General features: G+C 46.4%; 1 protein-coding gene across 1 annotated transcript in view; it reads right to left on the bottom strand.

The window, feature by feature from the left end:
• The window catches only part of Myo81F (Myosin 81F), a 530,639-nt gene that overhangs the window by 411,094 nt on the left and 97,277 nt on the right, over positions 1-22,268 (bottom strand). Inside the window, exon 4 of the mRNA XM_070285196.1 lies at positions 7,290-7,397. Within this exon, the coding sequence (XP_070141297.1) occupies positions 7,290-7,397 (108 nt within the window). The remainder of the gene's footprint in view (positions 1-7,289; positions 7,398-22,268) is intronic.

Raw genomic sequence — 22,268 nt, 5'->3', positions numbered from 1 at the left:
ATCGATCGGTCCAGTAGTTTTTCTGTAATCGTGTACACCGATTTGAAAAATTGAATTTTTGTGATTCTCATGCATTGAACACCAACCGACCTTCGTTCAACTCAGCATAACTTCGTCAATTTTACTCTGATCGATGTAAAACTTGGACACAATATTAAAAATATTATAAAAAAAAATTTACGAAAAAAAAAAATTAAATATAAAGGATTTGGATGGGTGGAGAGTTTTTCCTTGTATGACGCTTTTTGTTTTTCTATTTCGTTCTTAACTGCAGGAATGCCGAGATCCCTGTGGATGTGTTCGTTGCGAATATACCATGGTGCCCCAGTGATAGTTCTCAGGATTTTTGATTGGGCGCGCTGTATGATGTCTAGATTGGTACTGCACGCGTTCCCCCAGAGCTGGGAGCCATACGTCCATATTGGCTTCAATGTGGAGTTGTAGAGCAGGACCTTGTAGTCGAGACACAGGGGCGATCGGGAGTTTATGAGCCAGTGGAGGCTGCTGGCTTTTAGTTTTAGATGAATTTTCTTGCATTCAATGTGTTTTCGCCATGTTAGGCGTCTGTCCAGGTGGACGCTTAGGTACGTTACCACGTTGACTTCGGGGATCTGCGTGCTGTTCAGGTAGAGCGGAGGGCATGTTTGTCTGTTGAGAGTGAACGTTATGTGCTTACACTTTTGTTCATTTATTTTAATACGCCAATCAGATAGCCACTTCTCGACTACCTTGAGGTGGTTGGCGAGCTGGGTTGTTGCCCGGACTGGACATCTGGAGCGGCTGACGATCGCAGTGTCGTCAGCGAAAGTGGATAGTGTTAGCTGGTCGCTTGTGGGGATATCTGCTGTATATAGGACAAATAGGGTAGGCCCAAGTGCGCTTCCTTGTGGAACTCCAGCTTCGATTGGATATGTGCCGGATGTTGTTGCGTTGCACCTCACTGCGAAGACTCTGTTGTAGAGATACGACTCAAGTAATTTGTGTGTGTATACCGGCAAGAGTGTTTTAATTTTGTGCATGAGGCCATTGAGCCAGACGCGGTCGAATGCTTGAGAGACGTCTAGGAATATTGCGCTGCAATATTCTCGATGTTCGAAGGCTGTGCGAATTTCTGATGTTATTCTGTTAACTTGCTCTATAGTTCCATGCTTTTCTCTGAAGCCAAATTGATGAGCTGGGATGATGTTGTGAGCTCCCAGATAAGGAATTATGCGCTTTAGTGGGCATTTTTCAAATAACTCGGACAAGCATGATAATAGACTTATTGGTCGGTAAGATGATGGAATCGTGTGGTCTTTTCCGGGCTTCGGTATCATTATAATTATAGATTTTTTCCATTTAGTTGGGTAATGGCCGAGACTTATCATCCCATTAAAGATTTTACAGATGACCTCAATAGCACAATTCGGAAGTTCAATTATCATTTTTTGAGTTATTAGGTCATCGCCGGGAGCCTTTTTCGGCTTCAGTTCCCTGATGACCTTCGTGATCTCGTTCGGACGAAATGATGCTGGAGTAGATTCCGTTTCAGTTTGGTTTTGCGGTAGTTCAAATGGATGTGCAGCAGGATTCGGCTGGAAAACGCCCCAGAGATGTGAGGCAAAAGTTTCGGCTCTGTCTTTGTCGCTGCGGGCCCAACAACCAGATGATTTTCTAATCGGGGTAATGGTTTCAGTCGGAGAGCTTAAGCTTGGGTGAGCTCTCCATAAGGGATGCTTTGTGCTGGTTGGCGAGAGTTTCTCAATATATCTTAATTGTGCATTTTCGGCATCTTGCTTCAGGGCCCGGCTTAGTTTGCGTGTGGCTTCATTTAGACGTTGCTTTGAGCATGGCGATCTATTGTTTTGCCACGCCCGTCGCAGACGCCTCTTTTCTTGGATAAGCTGTTCAATCTGCTGGTTCGTTTTGAATTTGATTTTTTGCACATCCGTCTGTTGTGGTGTTGAGATTCTGGCTGCAGTCACAAGTACCTCTTCCAGTGCGGAGGTGGAGGAGTCGATGTCGGTTTCAGTATTGAGCTGAGGGGCAAGCTCAATGTGGGAACTCACATACTTTTTGTATTTCGTCCAATTGGTTCTGTGCGACGTCAGCCTATAGGGGCGATCCGTAATTTCTGGGCTTTGAAGGAGGGTTATCAGCAGCGGCGAGTGATCTGAAGAAAGGTCTGGAAGGGCCTTGGCGTTTATTAAATTTCGTGGGATGTTTTTTGTCACCGCGAAGTCAATTAGATCGGGTATCTTTCTGGGGTCTGCTGGCCAATATGTGGGGCTACCAGGGGAAACGTAGTCCAGCTTATTTCTCACATTGATGAGAGCGTTGTACAGTTGTCTTCCCTTGGGGGTCACGAGGCGGGATCCCCAATGCGTATGCTTGGCGTTGTAATCTCCTGCAGCTATAAATCGATCTCCAAGTGAGTTGTAAAAATCCATGAATTGACCTTCAGAGATTGTAAAGCGAGGTGGGCAGTAGACAGCAGCAATGCAAAGGTTGCCGTTTCCTGACTGCACTTTAATGGACGTAGCTTGCAAGTAATTTGTTGAAAACCTTTGGTGGAAGTGGTGTTTGATGCGTTCTCTGATAAGGATGCCGGTCCCGCCGTGGGCTTTACCATCTGGATGATCTGTGCGGTGGAAGGTATAACCTCTTATATGGAAGTTGTATCTGCTTGTGATGTGCGTTTCAACCAGTAGCATGGCGTCGATGTGGTTTTCATTTAGGAATTGTGTTAGTTCAAGTTTATGCCGTGAGACGCCGTTGGCATTCCACGTGGATATACGCAGATTAGACATTGATTATTTCGACTGTTGTGCTACAAGCAACTGTATCACCATATTCTGATTCTGGACAAGCGTTTGCATGGTCGTTTTCATAAATGACATGAGTTCCATCATACTTTGTTGCATGGTCACCATCATGGATTCCAGGTTGCTTTGTGGCTGCCCTGGGGCCTGCTGAGAGTTTACCGAGTTTGAGGGGGGAGGATTTTGCATACCTGTTCGTAGAGCTTCAGCGTAGGAGATGCCCGTGGGGGCATTTAGCGGACCAAAAGAGGATCTGGCTGCTTTGGCAAAGAATACATCTGGAGTAGTTTTTGAATTATAATACACATTTTGTGTATTTTGCGTGTAGCTGTTGCTCGTCGCATGCGACTCTTCAGCTCCTTGTAGACCACGCAGCCTCTGTAGTTAGCTGTGTGATTTTCTCCACAGTTTCCGCATTTTTTCGTTTTTGGGTCTTCTTTGTTCGCAGGGCAGTGTGCGGAATTGTGGAAGTCTCCACAGACTACGCAGACTGACCGAAGGGTGCAGTATGTCCTTGTATGTCCATACTCCTGGCAATTTGTGCATTGCACAGGACCGTTGCGTTTGTGCGGTTCTTCCACGGTGATTCTTCGATGCAATAGAAACTGCAACTTGTAGATCGGGTGAACTTCATTCTTCTTCAGGGTTTTACGTTCTGGCTCCAGTTCGACTTTGAAAAGTGGTTGCGGCTTTTTGTTTTTATTTATAATGTCGCTAACATTCTTGGCAAGGAAACCCTTGCCTTTCAGGGCTTCCACTATCTCAGAGGGGGCGACGTCTGCTGCTTTTTAGTTGGTAGGTGTAAAAAATCTTGTTGGATTCTTCCAGGTATTTAGACACAGCCCGGAAGTGTTCTTCTGTTTTGGTTTGAATTTTTGTTTCGCAAATGTTCCCTTTAATAAGCGGAACAACATGAAAGTTTCCGTCCCCGACCAGCGCAACAATTTTGTTGACCAGGGCGTTTGAGCTTTTTTCCCTAATATAAATGGGTGGGGGCTTTGGCTGTTTTTGAGTCTCCTGCTCCGGCTCTGCTTGGTTATTCTCATCAGCTGCCAGCGGAGAAAATTTGTAGGAGTTGTTTGGGTCGTAGCTTTTGGTGACACGGTTGATCTTAGGCTTGTTACCAACCGTGGAATGAGTAGGGCGGGTGAGCAAGAGCGCGCTCTCGTGTCGTCGGCGGTCAGTAGAGCCGGGTTGGGCTTGGTAGACGTTTTTTCTGCTTCGTTATCGCGAGTTGAGAAATAAGAGAAAACACCGTTTCTTTGGTTTACAGAGGTTCTACGCTCATTCTTTTGATCGCCGCTCATTATTTTGAGCTTGTTACGTGTGGCACCATATAAATGAACTTTGCAGCTCAAAAACACGTCTCACGCACTAGTGTCCGTATGTCATACGCACTGTAGGGCTTGGCCTAGCTAACAGTACGTAGTTTAGAGTTCCGAATTTACTTTTTCACCATGAAAAAACACTTCGAGAATAAACCCCGCGTAGCGGTCGTCCGTAAGCACGTCTGCACTCGATGAAGGTCGAATGCTACTTGAGACAACTATATGAGTTATTTTTTTTGGATTATTTGGGTAACACGACTATGGTCACACCGATCGAAAGAGATAAACAAAAAAACCGCCGCTATTCGCGGCGTATTACTATGAATTTCTGAATTCCACGTCGAAGTATTCAGTGCATTCAAGAAGAAAGGGAAGCGGTCCCAACCCCAAATCCCAATTCCATTGAATTCCGAATTCCGGACCTCCAAGGCCGAGGTGCCACCGTCTCAGCCGAGACGAGGAGACGAAGCCCAAGAATATCCACGGCCAGAACTAGCATTTATTTATTTAATTATAGCTAGGTTAAATTATTTATTTATTTATTTACATCTAAGTTATTTATTTATTTAATTTATTAATCACTTAAACATGCATATTCCGTATTTATTTATTTATTGAAGTCATATTCCTATTATTTATTCTAAAGTGCCAGTGCTAATTTATATCGTTGTTTTTTTTGTCGGTGCGTGAACTATTTATGCAGAGGCTTGGTAGCTTATACGACAGCCTTATTAATGTTAGCAGCACTATCAAAAGAAAAAAAGCCGCAACCATTTTTCTAGGTTGAGCTCGAACCAGCTAGTAAAGCCTTAAAGAAAAATTAAGTGCACCCGATTACAACCTGCAGTTCTTATTGCATCGAAGGATCCCCGTGACAGAAACACACAAACCAACGGTCATGTACAATGCATGAAGCAGCGCTCCGATGTTATCCTGATTAAGTGCAGCGAACGATCCTACGCTGACATGCTGAGTATTGTTAAGACGGAGCCCTCACTCCAAGGACTTAAGGAAGGCGTGCAAGGCCTGCGAAGGACTGCCAATGGCGGACTCCTTGTACGGATGCAGAAGTCCCTCGACCCATCCACGCAGGAACTGCAAGCGGCCTTAAAAACGGCCATCTCCGGCAAGGCGGAGGTGACCGTCATGCAGAAGACGGTCCAGGTGGAGATCCGTGATCTTGACGACTTGACCAGCGGGTAGGAGGTCACAATGGCACTATTTGCGGGAGAGGACTGCGACATCCCAAGCGACGCTGCGCCCAGAATGCGGAAAGCGTTTGGATGAACGCAAATTGCGACGGTAAGCCTGAGACCCGAGCACGCGCGGAGACTGCTCAAGAAGGCAAAATCCGAATTGGATGAGTAGTATGCCGCATCCGGGAGAAAGTGGAGCCGAGGCGCTGCTACGAATGCATGGGCTTCGGACACACCTCGGCAAGATGCCGCGCTTCTGAAGCTACGGCCAAAGCCACACAGGAAACACCTGCACAAGCACAATACGTGCCAAGACAAGCCCAGATGCATTCTAGGCACGCGAACCGTTTCGCTCAGCCTACAAAATGGTTACGGGTAAGCTAACCAGACAGCCGACTCCAACCTCCCAGCAGCATCTGGGAACAATAGTCGATACGCTGTTCCCGCCACAGCCGCCTCTAAGACTACCCAGCGTGGTTGCGGGCGAACTTATCTCAACCTGCGAAGAGGAAGTCCTTAGCGCGCTGGCAAGCTGCAAAGCATCCAAGGCCCCCGGACCAGATGGCATTCCCAATGCAGCTCTCCATGCCAACGTGAAGGCCTACCCGAAACTATTTGTGCAGCTGTACAACATATGCATCGCTGAGCAAACCTTCCCAAGAGCTTGGAAACAGCAGAGACGTGTGCTCATCTCGAAGCCTGGCAAGCTCAACGGCGACCCGTCCTCATTTCGGCCCCTATGAATGCTGAATACGATTGGCAAAATATTCGAGCGCATCATAGGCAATAAACTAGAAAGGGAAATCGAGGAGCGCGGAGCCCTATCGACCCACCAGCACGGCTTCCGCAAGAAGCGAAGCACTATTGATGCGATCCGCGAGGTAACACAGCTTGCAGAAAATGCCATTAAAGGCGAAAGATGGTGGGGAGGCTCCATGAAGTACTACCTCGTATGCACCTTGGACGTCAAAAACGCATTCAACTCTGCAAACTGCAGTCTAATCCTGCAGGCACTCCAGCGTTTTTCCCCTCATTGTGAAAACACTGGTTGCTACATTAACCCCCCGCTGCTTTGGAAGAGGAACTTGTTACGTTAGTCAGGATCTTAACACCAAAGCAGCTTGTTCTAGAAAAGAGCCGGCTGCGACGGGGGTGACAAACCAGCAGATCGCCAGGTTCACTAAGAAGCCACCTAAGATATATTGAAGCTCTCCGATTGACACCGTCAACCCGAAAAAAAAAAATTAATCAGGATCCTGGGCCCGCAACGACAAAAGACAGAGTCGAAAAATTTGCCTTACAACGGCAAACTTACTTACGGGGTGTCCAGTTCTACAGCAAAACCAATCTGAGTCTATGACATCGTTTAAGGGGGGATATACATGTAAGCGGTCAAAATTTTGGCATTCTTTGTGAATCGTGTCCATAGCATAGGTAAAAATGCAAAAATTAAAAGCTGAGAAAAAGACGTATTAGGTTTTTGTTGCGCCCACGTTAACACTTGTATACCTTGTGTGCATACTTGATTTGAGGCACTTAAAGTTGGAATTCGATATTGAAACTTACACAGTATATTCTTTAAGTAATAAACTATTTTTTAAACCAAAAAAAAATTTGTCCAAAAAAATTTTGTTTACATGTATATCCCCCCTTAATCTGAAAAAGATCAGTGAGCATAAACCGAAAAAGGCTTTACATTTTTTAGTATCATGCCTGTTTAAATTGTTCGAAAAATGTTCAGTGGTTAAAGGAATTTTGATTTTTTACATTATGAAAAAAAAATGTTTTTTCGATTTCTGTTATTGAACCCTTATTTTATTTATTTAATTCATAGAAATGTATTCTGTTTTTTCTATTAGATCTCATTAAATTTAAAAATAAATAAATGTGTTATCAACTTAAACGACTCAATTGATTTTCTGAAAGATATTTTAACGTTTGACAATAAAATAAATAACGATTACCTGATTCGTGTGATCATCAACCAGATTTGCGTATGCTGCTTCAGCTAACGCGAACACATGGGGCGATAAACTTCCAAGCTTACACGTATGGTATTTGTAAACATGTTCCTGAAACAATTAAAATGTTTATACTTTTAAATTTACTTTCATATGTACATACTTTTACACTCAGTACATGAGCACAAAGGTGTTATAAATAAGCGTTAAAAATTGATTGAACAAAAATAGGGAAGCACATTTCCCATTCTTTATGGATACAATTTTGTTTTTCAAAAATATATATTCTTAATTTAACAAATATATGGCGATACTTTTTGAACACAAAATTATTATCTTTTATTTTAGCATTTTTGGCTTTTAATATTCCCAAATGGAGATACCTTTTCGAAAAGTTTGGAATATTATTATAATATAATATTGTAATAAACATTCGAAATTATTTTCTAGCTTTTGAGAAGAAATTTATATTTAGAAAGGTATTTTATTTTAATTTAATTAAAATTTTTTAACTTTCATATACAATAAGTAAATGTGAAAAGTAAGATTATTGCACTATTGAGGGTTGGTAAGCAATAAACTGTGATCAAAAATCTGTCTCATCAGCGGAATGTAAGTACAATTGTTTTTAATTATTCGGAGAAAACAATTGATCACTTTATGGAAGAGTGCCCCGCGGAACAATGACAGTGCACAGTAGCGCCTCTAGAACAATTAGCGTTGCAAAAATCAAAAAAGTAATGTTCGCAAAAACGATGTTAACCATACTTATTCGAAAGAAAATTTTCCAAGGATTCAGAATCTCCAATTTAGGATTTTTTGTAGATGATGTGAGCATTCAAAGTTGAACTTTCTTTCGTTTTTTGCATCATATCGGTATCGGCTGTGACGCGTATACGCGCACAAATATATAATATTTTAAGGGGTTATCCGGGTTTTAAAACATCAAAAAATACACTTTTTTCAAACTTTTTTTTATCATAATACAAAGTGTCAGGAATGTTGTCCGAAAATTTCAAGTCAATCGAAGCAAAACCGTAGGAATGGGAGAAATTTAAAGCCCAGCGCGTCGTATGAGTCACAACTGGCAATTAAAACTTTAAATGCGTTTTTCTCAAAACCACTTTTGCACACTTTTTTAGACATGTTTTTGTTGTCGTTGAACGAAGGATTTTTTATATCTTCAATTACAACTGATTTTATAACCCAAAATATGGCCAATATTTACGTAAAAAGTGACACTTTTCATGTAAAAAGCTACCAAATATTTAATTTTTAATTTAAAAAAAAATCCTTCGTTCAAAGACAAGCCAGACACCTAAGCTAACAGAAAAATTTTGGTTTTTTGAATTCCTATAAACATTGACGGAGATATCTTGCCTACCGCAAGGATATAATTTTTTTTGGGGTTAAGTTCAACCCTCCCTCAACGGCTCATTTGTCAATATTTCTTGTTTAAATTTTTACACAATTTAGTTCAAACTTTATACATTAACGTAGAATAAATGATATTTGCCAGTTTCACTCCGAGCTTCAAAGAGTAAAGACGTGCGACCGATCAAATCCCCAAGCGACAGCTTATCAGCAAATAAATCTATATTTAGATCAATCAATTCGTGACTTATTCGCGCAAAAGCGGTAAAAAACAACAAACACAAAGACTAAGTGAACCGAACCAATACTCTATAGGGCCCGAGCCCAACCATACCACGATGTCTCGACCACCCGACCGCCCTCTGACAACGAACAACACGATAACAAATGAAGCAAAATACATAATAATTAGTAGAACTGACAAAAAAACATTCGAGAACATTAACCCATTTATAATAAAAAAAGTGGTAGACTTCACCTGTAATGGAACAGTCGAAACGTGCAAAAGGACAAGAGCAGGAACCCTCCTTATCAAAACAAAAAACATTCTACAAGCCCAGAAATTACTTAAATTAAAAATTTTCCATGACTTCCCAGTTAATGTCGAAGAACATAAAACACTTAATACCTCTAAAGGTGTCATCTACTCCAACGACCTGCGGAACATTGACGAAAAAGAAATATTAGAAGAAATGAAGCCACAAAATGTGATAGAAGTCCGTAAAATTCTAAAAAAAAACAACAACGAAACAACAGAAACTGGCTTAATTATTCTGACATTCTCCACAATTAACTTACCGGAAAAGATATGGATAGGTTATGAAGTCGTCCAAGTACGCCCATACATTCCCCCACCAATGAGATGCTACAACTGTTTAAGATTTGGACACCCCACGACCTTTTGTAAAAGCGAACAAATTTGCGCCAACTGCTCCGAAAAAAAACACACGGACGAAAACAATATATGCACCAAAATAACAACATGCATCAATTGCAAATACGAAGATGAAGAAATTAAACACCATAACGCAATGGACAAATCCTGCCCTGCCTTCATCAAGCAAACGGAGCTTACTGCCATAAAAACACTCCAAAAAGTCGATCACAAAACAGCCCGCTACATCTACAACACTCGCCACATCCACCCACCGATCCCCTTCTCTCTGAAAGCCGCACTGCCATCACAAAAACCATCTACAAAAGAAACAACAACACATACTACTAAAGCTTCAACTACTAGCTCATCAACACCGATCAACACTACCAGACAAATCATTAACTACGACAGCTCCCCAGAAGAAGCCATGGACACTACTGCATCAACATCTTTATACTCCACTCGCTCCGAAATCTCTGACGAACTAAAACTAAAGATATACACAGCTAAGTCCAATAAACTAGGTATTCCCCTGAAATCAAAAGAAAAAAACACCCAAAAGACGAAAACCGAGAAAAAAAAATAATAATAAAAAAATAGCAGAACTAATGAGTACCGACGAGGAACTCGACCTATAATAATATTAAATAATAAATCTAACTTTAAGTAAACTCTCCTTATGCTAAATACACTACAACTTAATATTAATGGTTACCTAAATAATTACAATTACCTACAAATACTTATAAAAAACAAATACCCCAAAATCATATCTATTCAAGATACCCACCTCCAATCTACCAACAATATCCCGATCCCAATTAACTTCACTCTATATCACACAAATAACTCTAACAACCCCTACGGCGGAGTAGCACTTTTACTTCACAACTCTTTAGAACAACAACAAACTCAAATTAGCAACATTAGTTTTGATTCAATAGCCGTAACTGTAAACTCTAAGATTAAATTCACCATAATTTCTAGCTACATACCACCAAACAAAAAATTTACTTTACAAGATTTGCATGACACTTACAACTTTATCGACACTCCACTCTTAATAACAGGCGACTTCAACAGCTGGCACAAAAGCTGGGGCTCGCAAAACAATAACCCACGAGGCAACATACTATTCAAATTCATAAACCAGTCTGTATTAAACACACTTAATGACGGCTCACCCACCCACTTCACTACACACCACACATTCACCCACATCGACCTCTCGATCGCTTCTCCGGAAATAAAACTTCACTCCAAATGGTCAATTGACAGTCACCTCTCAGGAAGCGACCACTTCCCGATCTCGATTGTACTTTTTGAAAACGAAACAATTGACTCTTCCATAACCAAGCCAAAATTTAACATAGAAAAAGCTGATTGGCCTCTATACCAATCAGTAGTCAAACAATTTTCCGACAACAGACCACCCAGCTTACAAATAAACAAAGAAGCAGCCAACCTCTGCTCTATAATACGGCACAGCGCGCACCTTTCTATTCCGCAATACCACCTAAAAACATCCAAGCAGGTCCCTTGGTGGGACAATGAGCTTAAAACATTAAAAAACAACAAAAGAAAAGCCTGGCAAACCATGTGCCAAAATATAAACACAGCAAATATTATTACATATAAAAGAGCGAATGCCAAACTAAAACGTGAAATAAAAATAAAAAAACGAAAAGCTTTTTTTTGAATTTACCTCCGACATAAATTCACAAACCCCAATACCAATATTATGGAAAAAAATCAATCGATTCTGTGGCCTCAAAACCCACTTACAAATTCACTGTCTTGCCAACCCCTGCAACCCATCTCAAACCTATACAAAACCAAAAGATATCTCTAAAGCATTATGCGAACAGTGGTCAAACGCTTCACTTAATAATAATTTTCATACCGAATTTAGGTCACACAAAGAAAACATAAACTTTAATATTACTCACGAAACAACCCCCCTTACCCTACCATTGGAATCTGAAATATCTATCATTGAACTAAGAGCCGCCATTATTCAGCTTAAAGGTAAAACTCCCGGTAGAGACCGTATAAGCTATCAAATGATAAAGAATCTACCAGATATAGCCATGCATAGACTACTAAAATTCTATAACAACATCTTTAACACATACATTCCACAACAGTTCAAAGTAAGCATCATAATACCCATATTAAAACCCGCCTCAGACAAAACAGCAATATCATCTTATCGACCCATATCCCTGAATAGCTGCTTATCCAAAGTTATGGACAAAATAATTTCCAAAAGACTATGGTGGCTAGTCAACAACAGCCAGCTACTCGATAGTCTTCAAATGGGCTTTAGGAAGGGAAAGTCGGTATCAGATACCCTAGCCTCGCTAGACTACCTGACTACCGCAACCCTATCGAGAAAAAACCACCTATCCTTAATCTCGCTCGATTTCTTAAAAGCATTTGACAGAATTGGAATTCACACCATAATAGATGAACTTACAACCTGGAAATTAGGACAGAAAATGATGAACTACATAACAAACTTTTTAACAAATAGAAAAATTTCCGTTCAGGTCCAAAATATTCAGTCACAACCTCTACCACTGGAAAATGGAATCCCACAAGGATCTCCACTCTCCGTTATCCTATTTGCAATCGCTTACAACAAACTAAATAAAATAATAGGCCTTCACAAATCTTTCGAATTCACCGCATACGCCGACGACTATACAATATTAAAAAAACTAAAAAAAACAGAAAACACTTTAGATATAAACCCTCTGCTCACTGACATACAAGAATGGTGCAATTACTCCGGAGCAACTCTCTCTATACCGAAAACAAAACATTTACACATTTGTCGTAAAAAAAGGTGCAATTTTGAAATTATTAACAACCTTGACATAAAGACCGTAAAATCCTTAAAAATACTTGGTATTACCTTAACTAATAATTATAAATGGGACAAGCACATAGAACAACTAGTAATCCAAATAGCCAAAAGGCTAAATGTTATTAAATGTCTCTCTAGCAACAGTTTTAATTGTAATATTAATACTATTATTTATGTTATCAACACAATCATAATGTCAAAAATTGACTACGGTCTGTTTCTATATGGAAGAGCACCAAAATCAAAACTGAACAAAATAAAAACCATATACCACTCAGCTGTCAGAATAGCCTTCGGAGCCTTTCGCTCAACACCAATCAACAACCTACTCTATGAATCCAACATTAAGCCAATAGAACACAGAACTAAACAAGCCTTATTAAAAAACTTTAAACTTATATTTTCAGCAAAAAAAACTCCGTTAGAACATATAATAAAAAAAATCTTGAAAGCAAAACGTACCCCTAAACTATTATCTTCTCTACAAGAAACCATAAATAGCTGCAAAACGATTCACCTAGATCCAACCCCCATTAAAATTAATAAACAAACAAAACCCACATGGCCCTATAACTACAACCCCAAAATAAATAAATCATTACAAACCTCAGTCAAATCTGACACACCACCAATTGTTTACTACCAAAAATTTCAAGAAATAAAACATAGCCTCAAATACCACACCTTTCTGTACACAGACGGCTCTAAATCCGACCACGGGGTAACCTACAGTGTAACCTCCACACATTCCATCATAACCCAGCAAATGCTCCCACCTTACTCGTCGATTTTTACTGCCGAGATAGCAGCTATCCTCTGCGCATGTAGATACGCAGAAAAACAAAAGGGAAAATTCGCTATATGCACCGACTCTCTGTCTGTCCTTACAGCACTAGAGAATCCCAATAACTACAACTACTACACTCTTGAAATTAAAAAAATAATCTCTAAATATAAAAACAAATTTTCTTTGATATGGGTACCAGGACATTGCGGTATTAACGGAAATGAATTTGCAGACAAAGCGGCTAAGGAAGCAACGAAATTGCCATTAATATCCGAAAAAAAATCATAACACACCTGACACTCTGAAATATATCAGTGAACATATGAGATCCCAATACGACCAAATCTGGAACCACACATCCCAGCACTACAAACTCATTAACCCAAAAAAACTAAACAATATTGAACTTCTAAGCAAAACATTCTCTCGATTAGACACTATCAAATTTATGAGACTTCGCCTCGGACACACTAAATTGACACACAGCTGCCTCTTTGACAAAACTTCACCGCCTACATGCCAACATTGTAACCAAACCTTAACCCTAATCCACATATTCCTAGAATGTCCTATTCACGATGAACCTAGAAAAAAATTCCTCCAAAATAACATAGAACAAATTCTAAACCCAATAAATGCTGTAACGACCATTAAATTCCTTAAATCAATCAACATCTACAACAATATATAATCCTAACATTATCAAAACACAATACACATTGTGACGACACGATCGGTCGCCACCAAAACTATATATATGTATATACGTAAAATCTAAGCTTCTAATTACTTATTCATACGATTCCTAAAATTAAGACTAAAATTAAGACTAAAAATAAGACTAAAAATTAAGCACACGCACACACACACACCACCCGGCACGAAGCCAAACACACACACACCACCCGGCACGAAGCCAAACACACACACACACACACACACCCCACCCGGCACGAAGCCAACGGCATGAAGCCGAATAAACCCCGCGAAGGGAAATTCAAAACAAGCATTAAGCCTTAACATTACGCGCGCAAGTGGCAACGCTGTCGGCGATAGTGGCAGAACCTGGCAACGCCAAGATCGATCGCGGCAGCGCTGCCGGCAGAAACTAGGTCACGGCCACACTCAAGAATTAGGTCAATTTTAATCCTCGCCTAATTCTTAACCGCGCAAGTCGTGCCGCTCCAGAGTGAAAAGTCTAAGTGCAAAACCGCGTGTTCGTGAAACATCCTGCAGGACCTTCGAAGGCATCCGCTTCGAATCGTGGGTGAGCATGGCCGCCGGCCATTAAATATATTGGGGATCTACCCCGCCCCTTGCCACAGTAACTTTAATTGAGAAATAAAACCATGTGCTTGCATCAAATTGTGCGTTTTCCCTGCCTTCGTTTGCGGGCCGGCGCCCCTCGCCGGTAGTGACCAATTCCCCTCCCGCTTTTCCCGTAGCATCGGAGTAATTCCGGGTGCGGGCAAAAGCCGGACGGGAACAGGAGCCCGTGGCTGCTGGATCTTTCCGAGCCCGGATTTGCCGCGAGGCCGCCGGTCCCCTTTTTCCCCTGCCCCTCAGAGAGCCATCCCGCCGCTGGATTTCTCCGGGCGAGGATCTGGGGTTGGTCGCTGGATTTTTCCGAACCAACTGTCCCGCTGCTGGATCCCTCCGAGCGTGGACGCAGGCATCGGCTGCTGGATCTCTCCGAGCTTTTGTCCTGCCCCAACGGACGCCGCGCTGCTGGATCACTCCGAGCGTGGGCGTGGGCGTGGCTGCTGGATTACTCCGAGCCCTCTGAGCCATCCTGCCGCTGGATTCTTCCGGGCGAGGATTCGGGGTGACTGCTGGATTTTTCTCCGAGTCAGTGGTCCCGCTGCTGGATTCCTCCGAGCGTGGACACAGGCCTTGGCTGCTGGATCCCTCCGAGCCTTTGTCCTGCCCCGAAGGCACCCCGCTGCTGGATCACTCCGAGCGTGGGCGTGGGCGTGGCCGCTGGATAACTCCGGGCCACTCGTCTCGCTGCTGGATCCCTCCGAGCGCTGACGCGGGCTTGACCGCTGGATTATTCCGGGTCGCCCAGCCTTCCCTGGTCAGATAATCCCATACCATATTTCTTCCCCCATTTTCTCCGTTAGCTGGCCAGAAATTATCGGCGCTTCTCCGTTCTGGGTGTCTCACAAATTATAAATTTTGTGAGGGGACTCTGGGCCGCTGAGGATCACCCCGGCCGCCCAGACGCTTCCTTACATGGCGCCCGAACAGGGATAGCCCAGGACGGAAAAGTTGGTCATCTTGGCGGATTAAAGCCCCGCCAGCCGATACTTTTTGGTCAGGAAAATATATATACATAGAAAAAAATAATAAAATATATAGGGAGAAAATATAATAATAATATATATACCTGGAAAAAAAAAATAATAATATATATGGGGGAAAAAAATATATAAATTTTCTATGGGGGAATATTTGGCAACGGCCACGTTTTTTTTCGCAGTGCAAATAGGTCGCGCCAATTCGGCGACAGACGGCAGCGGCGAAGCATAATTCAAAGAGAAAGAGACAACAAAATTTTCCACCCGCCACGCGGGATATTCGCGCCAAAAATTAGCTTCGCTGCACCGCTCGAAATTTGACGTCGCTGCCCGCGCTTACGCCGGCAGAGGAACGCTCTCTGCCGCTATCACTCTGTCGCTTTGCATGCATTCGCCCGAGAAATATTCCCGCCATAACTTAGCTTCGCTGCATCTCCGCCCGCGTCAACGCCGGCAGAGGGACGCCCTCTGCCGCTATCGATCTGTCACTCGGCTGCGCCGCTGCTACCGTGGGCAGTAATAAATAAAGCTACACTGGGCAACATAAAATCAATCTCCGACGAACTATCATTAGACACACATCGCTCAAGTTTTCCGCGGTCGCAAAAATATTTCTTCTCGCAAACGCCGGTGACTAAGATCCTTCCGCCGTGGTCAAGAACATCCTTCGAGGACACTTAAATATTTTTTTTCGAAATTAGTAACATCCTTCAAGGACAGTGCCGAGAAAAATTCTTTCGCCGTCGCTTTCAAAGAGCTCAACGGGAAGATCCTTTCATACAAAAAAAAATATACCACGGGTACCCAGAGGATCCTGCGTGATCCTGTCGCCGATACAAAACAAAGCGGATCCTGCGCGATCTCAAAAACGCAGGAATAAAATCGAAAAAATAATATAAAATAATTAAACAAAATAAAATAAAATAATCAAATCAAATAAATAATACAATAAAATAATAAATAATAATAAAGTTCGATAAAACAAAATAAAATAAAATAAAATAATTGAATAATTAAATAAAAATAATTAAAATAATTAAAGGAAAAAATAAATAATAAAAGAATTAAATAAAATAATAAATCAGATAAAACAGAATAATTAAATTTCGATTGTATACTCGATTCCGTGACCCGTGCCATAGCAAGTTAACTCTCGGTCGCCGTATCCCTGATCATCTTCTTCGCAACGATGGGCGTCACATGGATTAGCTATCGTAAAAAGATGGAGCTAGAAACCATCCTAGGCGATTTCGGACTCGACCGAAGCGGCACGGTGGACGAGCAACGCGCGCGGCTCATAGCATTTGCGCGGCAGCCTGGCAATTCCGAGGAAATCCAGGATCGACTCGAGGAACTGGAACGCCGGTTCGGGAACGCACCCACCGGCGACGTCAAGTCACCTATACCGCTAGATCCCTCTCTCATCTCTCCGGAACCGACCACGTCGGCATCGTTGATACCACCCTCGCTTTTCCTACCGCGTAGCACTTCACCGGCCACAGGGCGACGCCCGAAGGCGGAAGAACCTCCGAGATCCGGGAATCACCCTAGCGACGCCGGCTTGGGAGCCATCCTGATCGACAGGATGACGAAGTGGGGTCTCTCGTTCGACGGAACGACGGATCCACTCGGGTTTATAGAGCACATCGAGGAGCGGGCCGATACTTGCCGGATCGACCGGAGATATCTGGCTCAAGCCTTGGTGGTGCTGCTATCCGGTCGCGCCGAGAGCTGGTTCCGCACGAGCGGACTCCAGCAAGCCAGCTGGGTCGAGGTTCGCCGCGAATTCTTAGATTTTTTCCTGCCACCGCGGTACTATCAGCGACTGGAGGACGAGATCCGGACACACCTGCAGCGACCCAACGAGCCGTTCAAGGAATACTTAGTGGATCTTCGCTTGCAGATGCGCCGAGCTGGATTCTCTCCGGACCGGGAGTTGGAGCGCGTCTACGACAACATGCTGCCGGAGTACCAGCTGTTCACCCGAAGACAGGACTTCCGCACCCTGGCGGAGCTTACCCACCTGGTAGTGGACTACGAGGTGACGCGCAGCCGAAATAGAGGCCAGGATCATCGCTCTCCGAGCCCTCGACCGGAAGCTAGGCGCAACTATGGGACGGAAGCCGGGCAGACGCCGCGCCGTGCCCCACCAGCAGCCCCAGTGGGCAACCCTTTCAACGGAGGTACCAGCCGGAACGCGAACACGAGCCAGAGCACAGCCTCTCCTGTCACATCGGAGCCAGTCAACATTCGCGACGCCTGCCGCAACTGCGGCCAACCGGGACACTTCTCGGCCGAGTGCCGGAACCCCCGCATCATTTTCTGCTGGGACTGCGGACGCAGAGGAACCCGGACTATCGATTGCTGTCGGCGTGCAGCATCGGGAAACGGGAACGGGCCTCGAGTGACCGGGAATCACCCGGGGAACCCGTCCAACCCACGCAGCCAGTAGGAGGAACCCTCCACCAACACCAGGGACGGATTCGCGCCACCATCACCATGGAAGGACGAGAATTCGTGGCCACCCTGGACACCGGAGCTACGCATAGCTTCATCAGCGAAGACCTAGCCCGAGAGTTAGGCAACGCGGACAACTCGCGAGACATTCGCACACAAGTCAAGTTGGCCGACGGGACATGCCGGGACCTGACCCGGGCCCTCGCCGCCAATATACACCTGGGGAGCAAACGCGCTCCAACCGTCCTGCTAGTGATGAGCGAAGTCCTTGACGACGTTCTCCTAGGCATGGACTTTCTTTGCAGGATCGGAGCTACCATGCAGTGCGGGGGACAGACCCTCAGCCTGATGCCAGACCAGTACACGGAGCCACCATGGGCTCAAGAACGAGCCAACGCAAGACGCCGGAGGGAAGAGCCACGCTCTGTCCACTTTGAGGAGCCACACTCCAACCCCCACGAAGGGCCACGCCCTACGCCGCAGCCGAGAGAGCCACGCTCTCAACCACGAAGCCCGCCGGCCGAGCCACACTCTGCCCGCCGGGAACCAGCGACGACGGAGCCATGCTCCAGCAACACGGAACCAGCAACGGCCAGAGAACCCCCGCAACCGGCGCCACGCGCCCGCCCTCGGGGCACAGCCCCCGAAACCAACCGGGAGACCGCCAGCACCACGCCTGCCGGAGAGGGGAGCGCATCCTCCCGGAGGTCGGCAGTCATCTCGGGCACAGACCCGTCCACGACGGGAAACCAGCCGCCAAGTTGGAGCCATGTCTTGCCTGTGGCGGATGCCACCGCCGCGCAGCGAAATTCATTTCGCACCTCCAAGAAGCGTGTCCGTTTCCAGGACCACGTCGAGGAAACGCCGGCGCAAGACTCGCCTCTCTGCGGAAACATTAACTCGGTGAGTCACCCCGCTGGGGATCCAGATTCAACCGAGGCGGAAGAGCTCGAGACCCACAGCTACCCAGAGCCCTGGGTAGAGGAATTCCTGGAGAAGGAGTTGGCCTTGTTCGAGAATCTTTCAGGGGTGTCCCACATAGCGGAACACCACATCATCATGCGCAGCGATCGGCCACTGAAGCAAAGATACTTCCCGAGGAACCCGGCCATGAGGGCCATCATCGACAAACAGATCGACGAGCTTCTTCGAGACGGGCGGATCGAGCCCTCGAAGAGTCCGCACAGCGCGCCCATTGTGATTGCGGCGAAGAAAAACGGAGACGTACGCATGTGTGTTGACTACCGTCAACTCAACGAAAACTCGGTTCCCGATGCCTACCCGCTCCCGAGGATCCACCAGATTCTGGAACGCCTCCGGAACGCCAAGTTCATCTCGACGCTGGACTTAAAGAATGGGTACTGGCAGATACCAGTAGCCCCGGGCAGCCGAGAGTGTACGGCTTTCACCGTTCCCGGCAGAGGATTATTCCACTGGCGGGTGATGCCGTTCGGTCTGCATTCCGCCCCTGCAACGTTCCAGCGCGCTTTGGATACAGTCATCGGGCCTGACATGGAGCCGCACGCATTCGCCTACCTGGACGATATCATCGTCATAGGCTCAACGCTGGAGGAACACGTCGCCAACCTTCAAGAGGTCTTCCGACGCCTGCGCAATGCGAACTTGCGCCTGAATCGAGGGAAGTGCCACTTCTTCCAACGCCACATCGTCTACCTGGGACATGTGATCAGCGAGGCGGGCATCCATACAGATCCGGACAAAGTTGCCGCGATCCGCGAGCTGAAGCCACCAACTTGCCTAAAGGAGCTCCGGAGGTGCCTTGGGATTTCATCCTGGTATCGCCGCTTTGTTCCAAACTTCGCCGACGTGGTCGAACCCATGACCGCGTTGCTGAAGAAAGGCCAAAAGTGGGAGTGGACATCGAGGCAGGATCACGCTTTTCAGGAGCTGAAGGCGCTACTAACGAAGGCACCGGTCTTGGCCTGTCCGGATTTCGGCCAGAAATTTGTTCTTCAGACGGACGCCAGCGAATACGGAATAGGAGCCGTATTGACGCAGACCATCGAGGGACAGGAAAGAGTTGTCGCTTACGCCAGCCGCCGGCTCAACCCGGCCGAAAGGAACTACTCCGTTACGGAGAAGGAGTGCCTCGCCATCGTCTGGGCAATCAGGAAGATGCGATGCTACCTCGAGGGGTACCGTTTCGACGTGGTGACGGATCATCACTCGCTGAAATGGCTGAATTCGATCGATAACCCGACGGGCAGGATTGCACGCTGGGCTCTCGAGTTGCAGCAGTACCAGTATGACGTCCATTACCGGAAAGGGGCCCAAAATCTTGTGGCCGACGCCCTTTCTCGCCAACCGCTGCCTACCGCGCAGCAAGCACAGGTACAAGGAGTCAACTGCCGCTGGATCCAGAAGATGCTCCAGAAGATGCGGACAGAACCCGCCAAGTTCCCCGACTACAGGGAGGAGAACGGACAACTCTATCGCCGCATTGGTCTTCAGCCAGAAGAGGAAGAGTACACGCCATGGAAGCTGTGCGTTGGGTCGGATTACCGCCAACGCGTCCTCGAGGAATGCCATGACCACCCAACCGCCGGACACTTGGGAATCCGGAAAACTAGCAATCGCGTGGCTCAGCGATACTATTGGCCGGGTTTGTTTCGCGACGTCGCGCGCTATGTTCGTCACTGTACGAGTTGCCAGAAGTTCAAGGTAAGCCAGGAGAAACCTGCGGGGATGATGTTCACCCGCCAGGTCGACGAGCCATTCCAGGTTCTCTGCGCGGACTTCGTTGGACCGCTTCCACGATCGAAGCAAGGCAACACCATGCTGTTGGTGTTTCTAGATGCCTTCAGCAAGTGGGTGGAGTTGGTGCCACTGCGGAAAGCCACTGGAGCACAGCTTGAACGCGCCTTCCGGGAACGGATCCTGAGCAGATTCGGAGTGCCGAGGACCTTCGTCTGCGACAACGGCACGCAGTTCACAGGGCGATCTTTTCAGAACTTCTGCAAATCGCTGGGCATGGAGCTGCAGCACACGGCGCCGTATACGCCAAGGCAGAACCCGACGGAGAGAGCCAACAGGACGATCAAGACGATGATCGCCCAGTACCTGGATGGAGGCCCGCAGAATACATGGGACCAGCTGTTGCCGGAAATCTCCCTGGCCATCAACAGCAGTGTCTCCGACACAACAGGATTTAGCCCAGCTTTCCTGACGCAGGGACGAGAACCGAGGCTGCCACGGACTCTCTACGACGAGCTCACACCAGGACGAGGCACCCCAGAGGTGGCCCCAACGGACCGAAGCCAGCAGCTGAAGGACATCTTCCGAGTGGTGCGAGACAACGCTGAACGCGCTACGGCGGATCAGGGCCGACACTATAATCTGCGCCGGCGGATTTGGAAGCCGCCTGTAGGATCTCTAGTGCTGGTGAGACGCCACGCACTCTCCAACGCTGCTGAAGGATTCGCCGCCAAACTGGCCGCGAGATACGAGGGACCCTTTCGAGTGGCGAAGTTCCCTTCACCAAACATCGTCCAGCTACACGTACCCGGCAGCCGCCGACGTCGTACTGCGAGTTTGGGACATCTGAAACCCTACCGACAGGGAGAAGCAGATGACCACGCCGAAGGCGCGATCGATGACAGCAACTACGAGGAAGACCACGCCGAGGACACGCAGAACCCAAAGCAGTCAGACGCCGCCGCCACTATGCCACGCCCAGAACGAAAGATGGCCATGTTCAGAGGGGCCACTTGCTGACAGGCGCGCCTGTCCAACGCTCCTACCCCCTTAGGGGGGAAACATGCGCCCTCTCTTTCGCAAAACTTAGAAATCGAGCAACTCTCGGTTGGGTAGGGTCCTTCGAAAGCGCCCCCCTAACAACGCCGTCTCTTTTGCTCTTTTCTCTCCACAGACACATCGACCATCACGCAGCACGAACGCACACGGTGCAAACAGCGAACAAGCAACAGGGACGCGACCCACCGGCCACAGGCAACCGCCAACAAAGACACGCCCGCATCCTCGAGGATCCAGCGCACGGCAGCGCTGATCACACGCGCTTTGCATACCGCCCACGATCCCGAGCACGGCCACATCACCACCAACCCAGACCAAGATCTCGTCACGATGTCGTCACCCAGGGACGACGCCTGGATGGGGCTCGCCCTTGAAGAACTGCTAGGTGGCCTCCAGATGGGGCATCGGCCCCAAGCATCAGTCCTCGCGCCACTCAGCGTGGCCGGAATCCGCAGGCGAATCCCGTCCGCGGAGCAGGTGGACATCCCGCCGGATCACAGCTTCGGCCCAATACGGGTGGACACCACCCCGCCACGACCAC

Source organism: Drosophila kikkawai, chromosome 3L (assembly GCF_030179895.1).
Source record: "Drosophila kikkawai strain 14028-0561.14 chromosome 3L, DkikHiC1v2, whole genome shotgun sequence".
NCBI lineage: Eukaryota > Metazoa > Arthropoda > Insecta > Diptera > Drosophilidae > Drosophila > Drosophila kikkawai.
The sequence above is the reverse complement of the archived record's forward strand: the minus strand, read 5'-3'. Positions and strand labels throughout refer to the sequence as shown.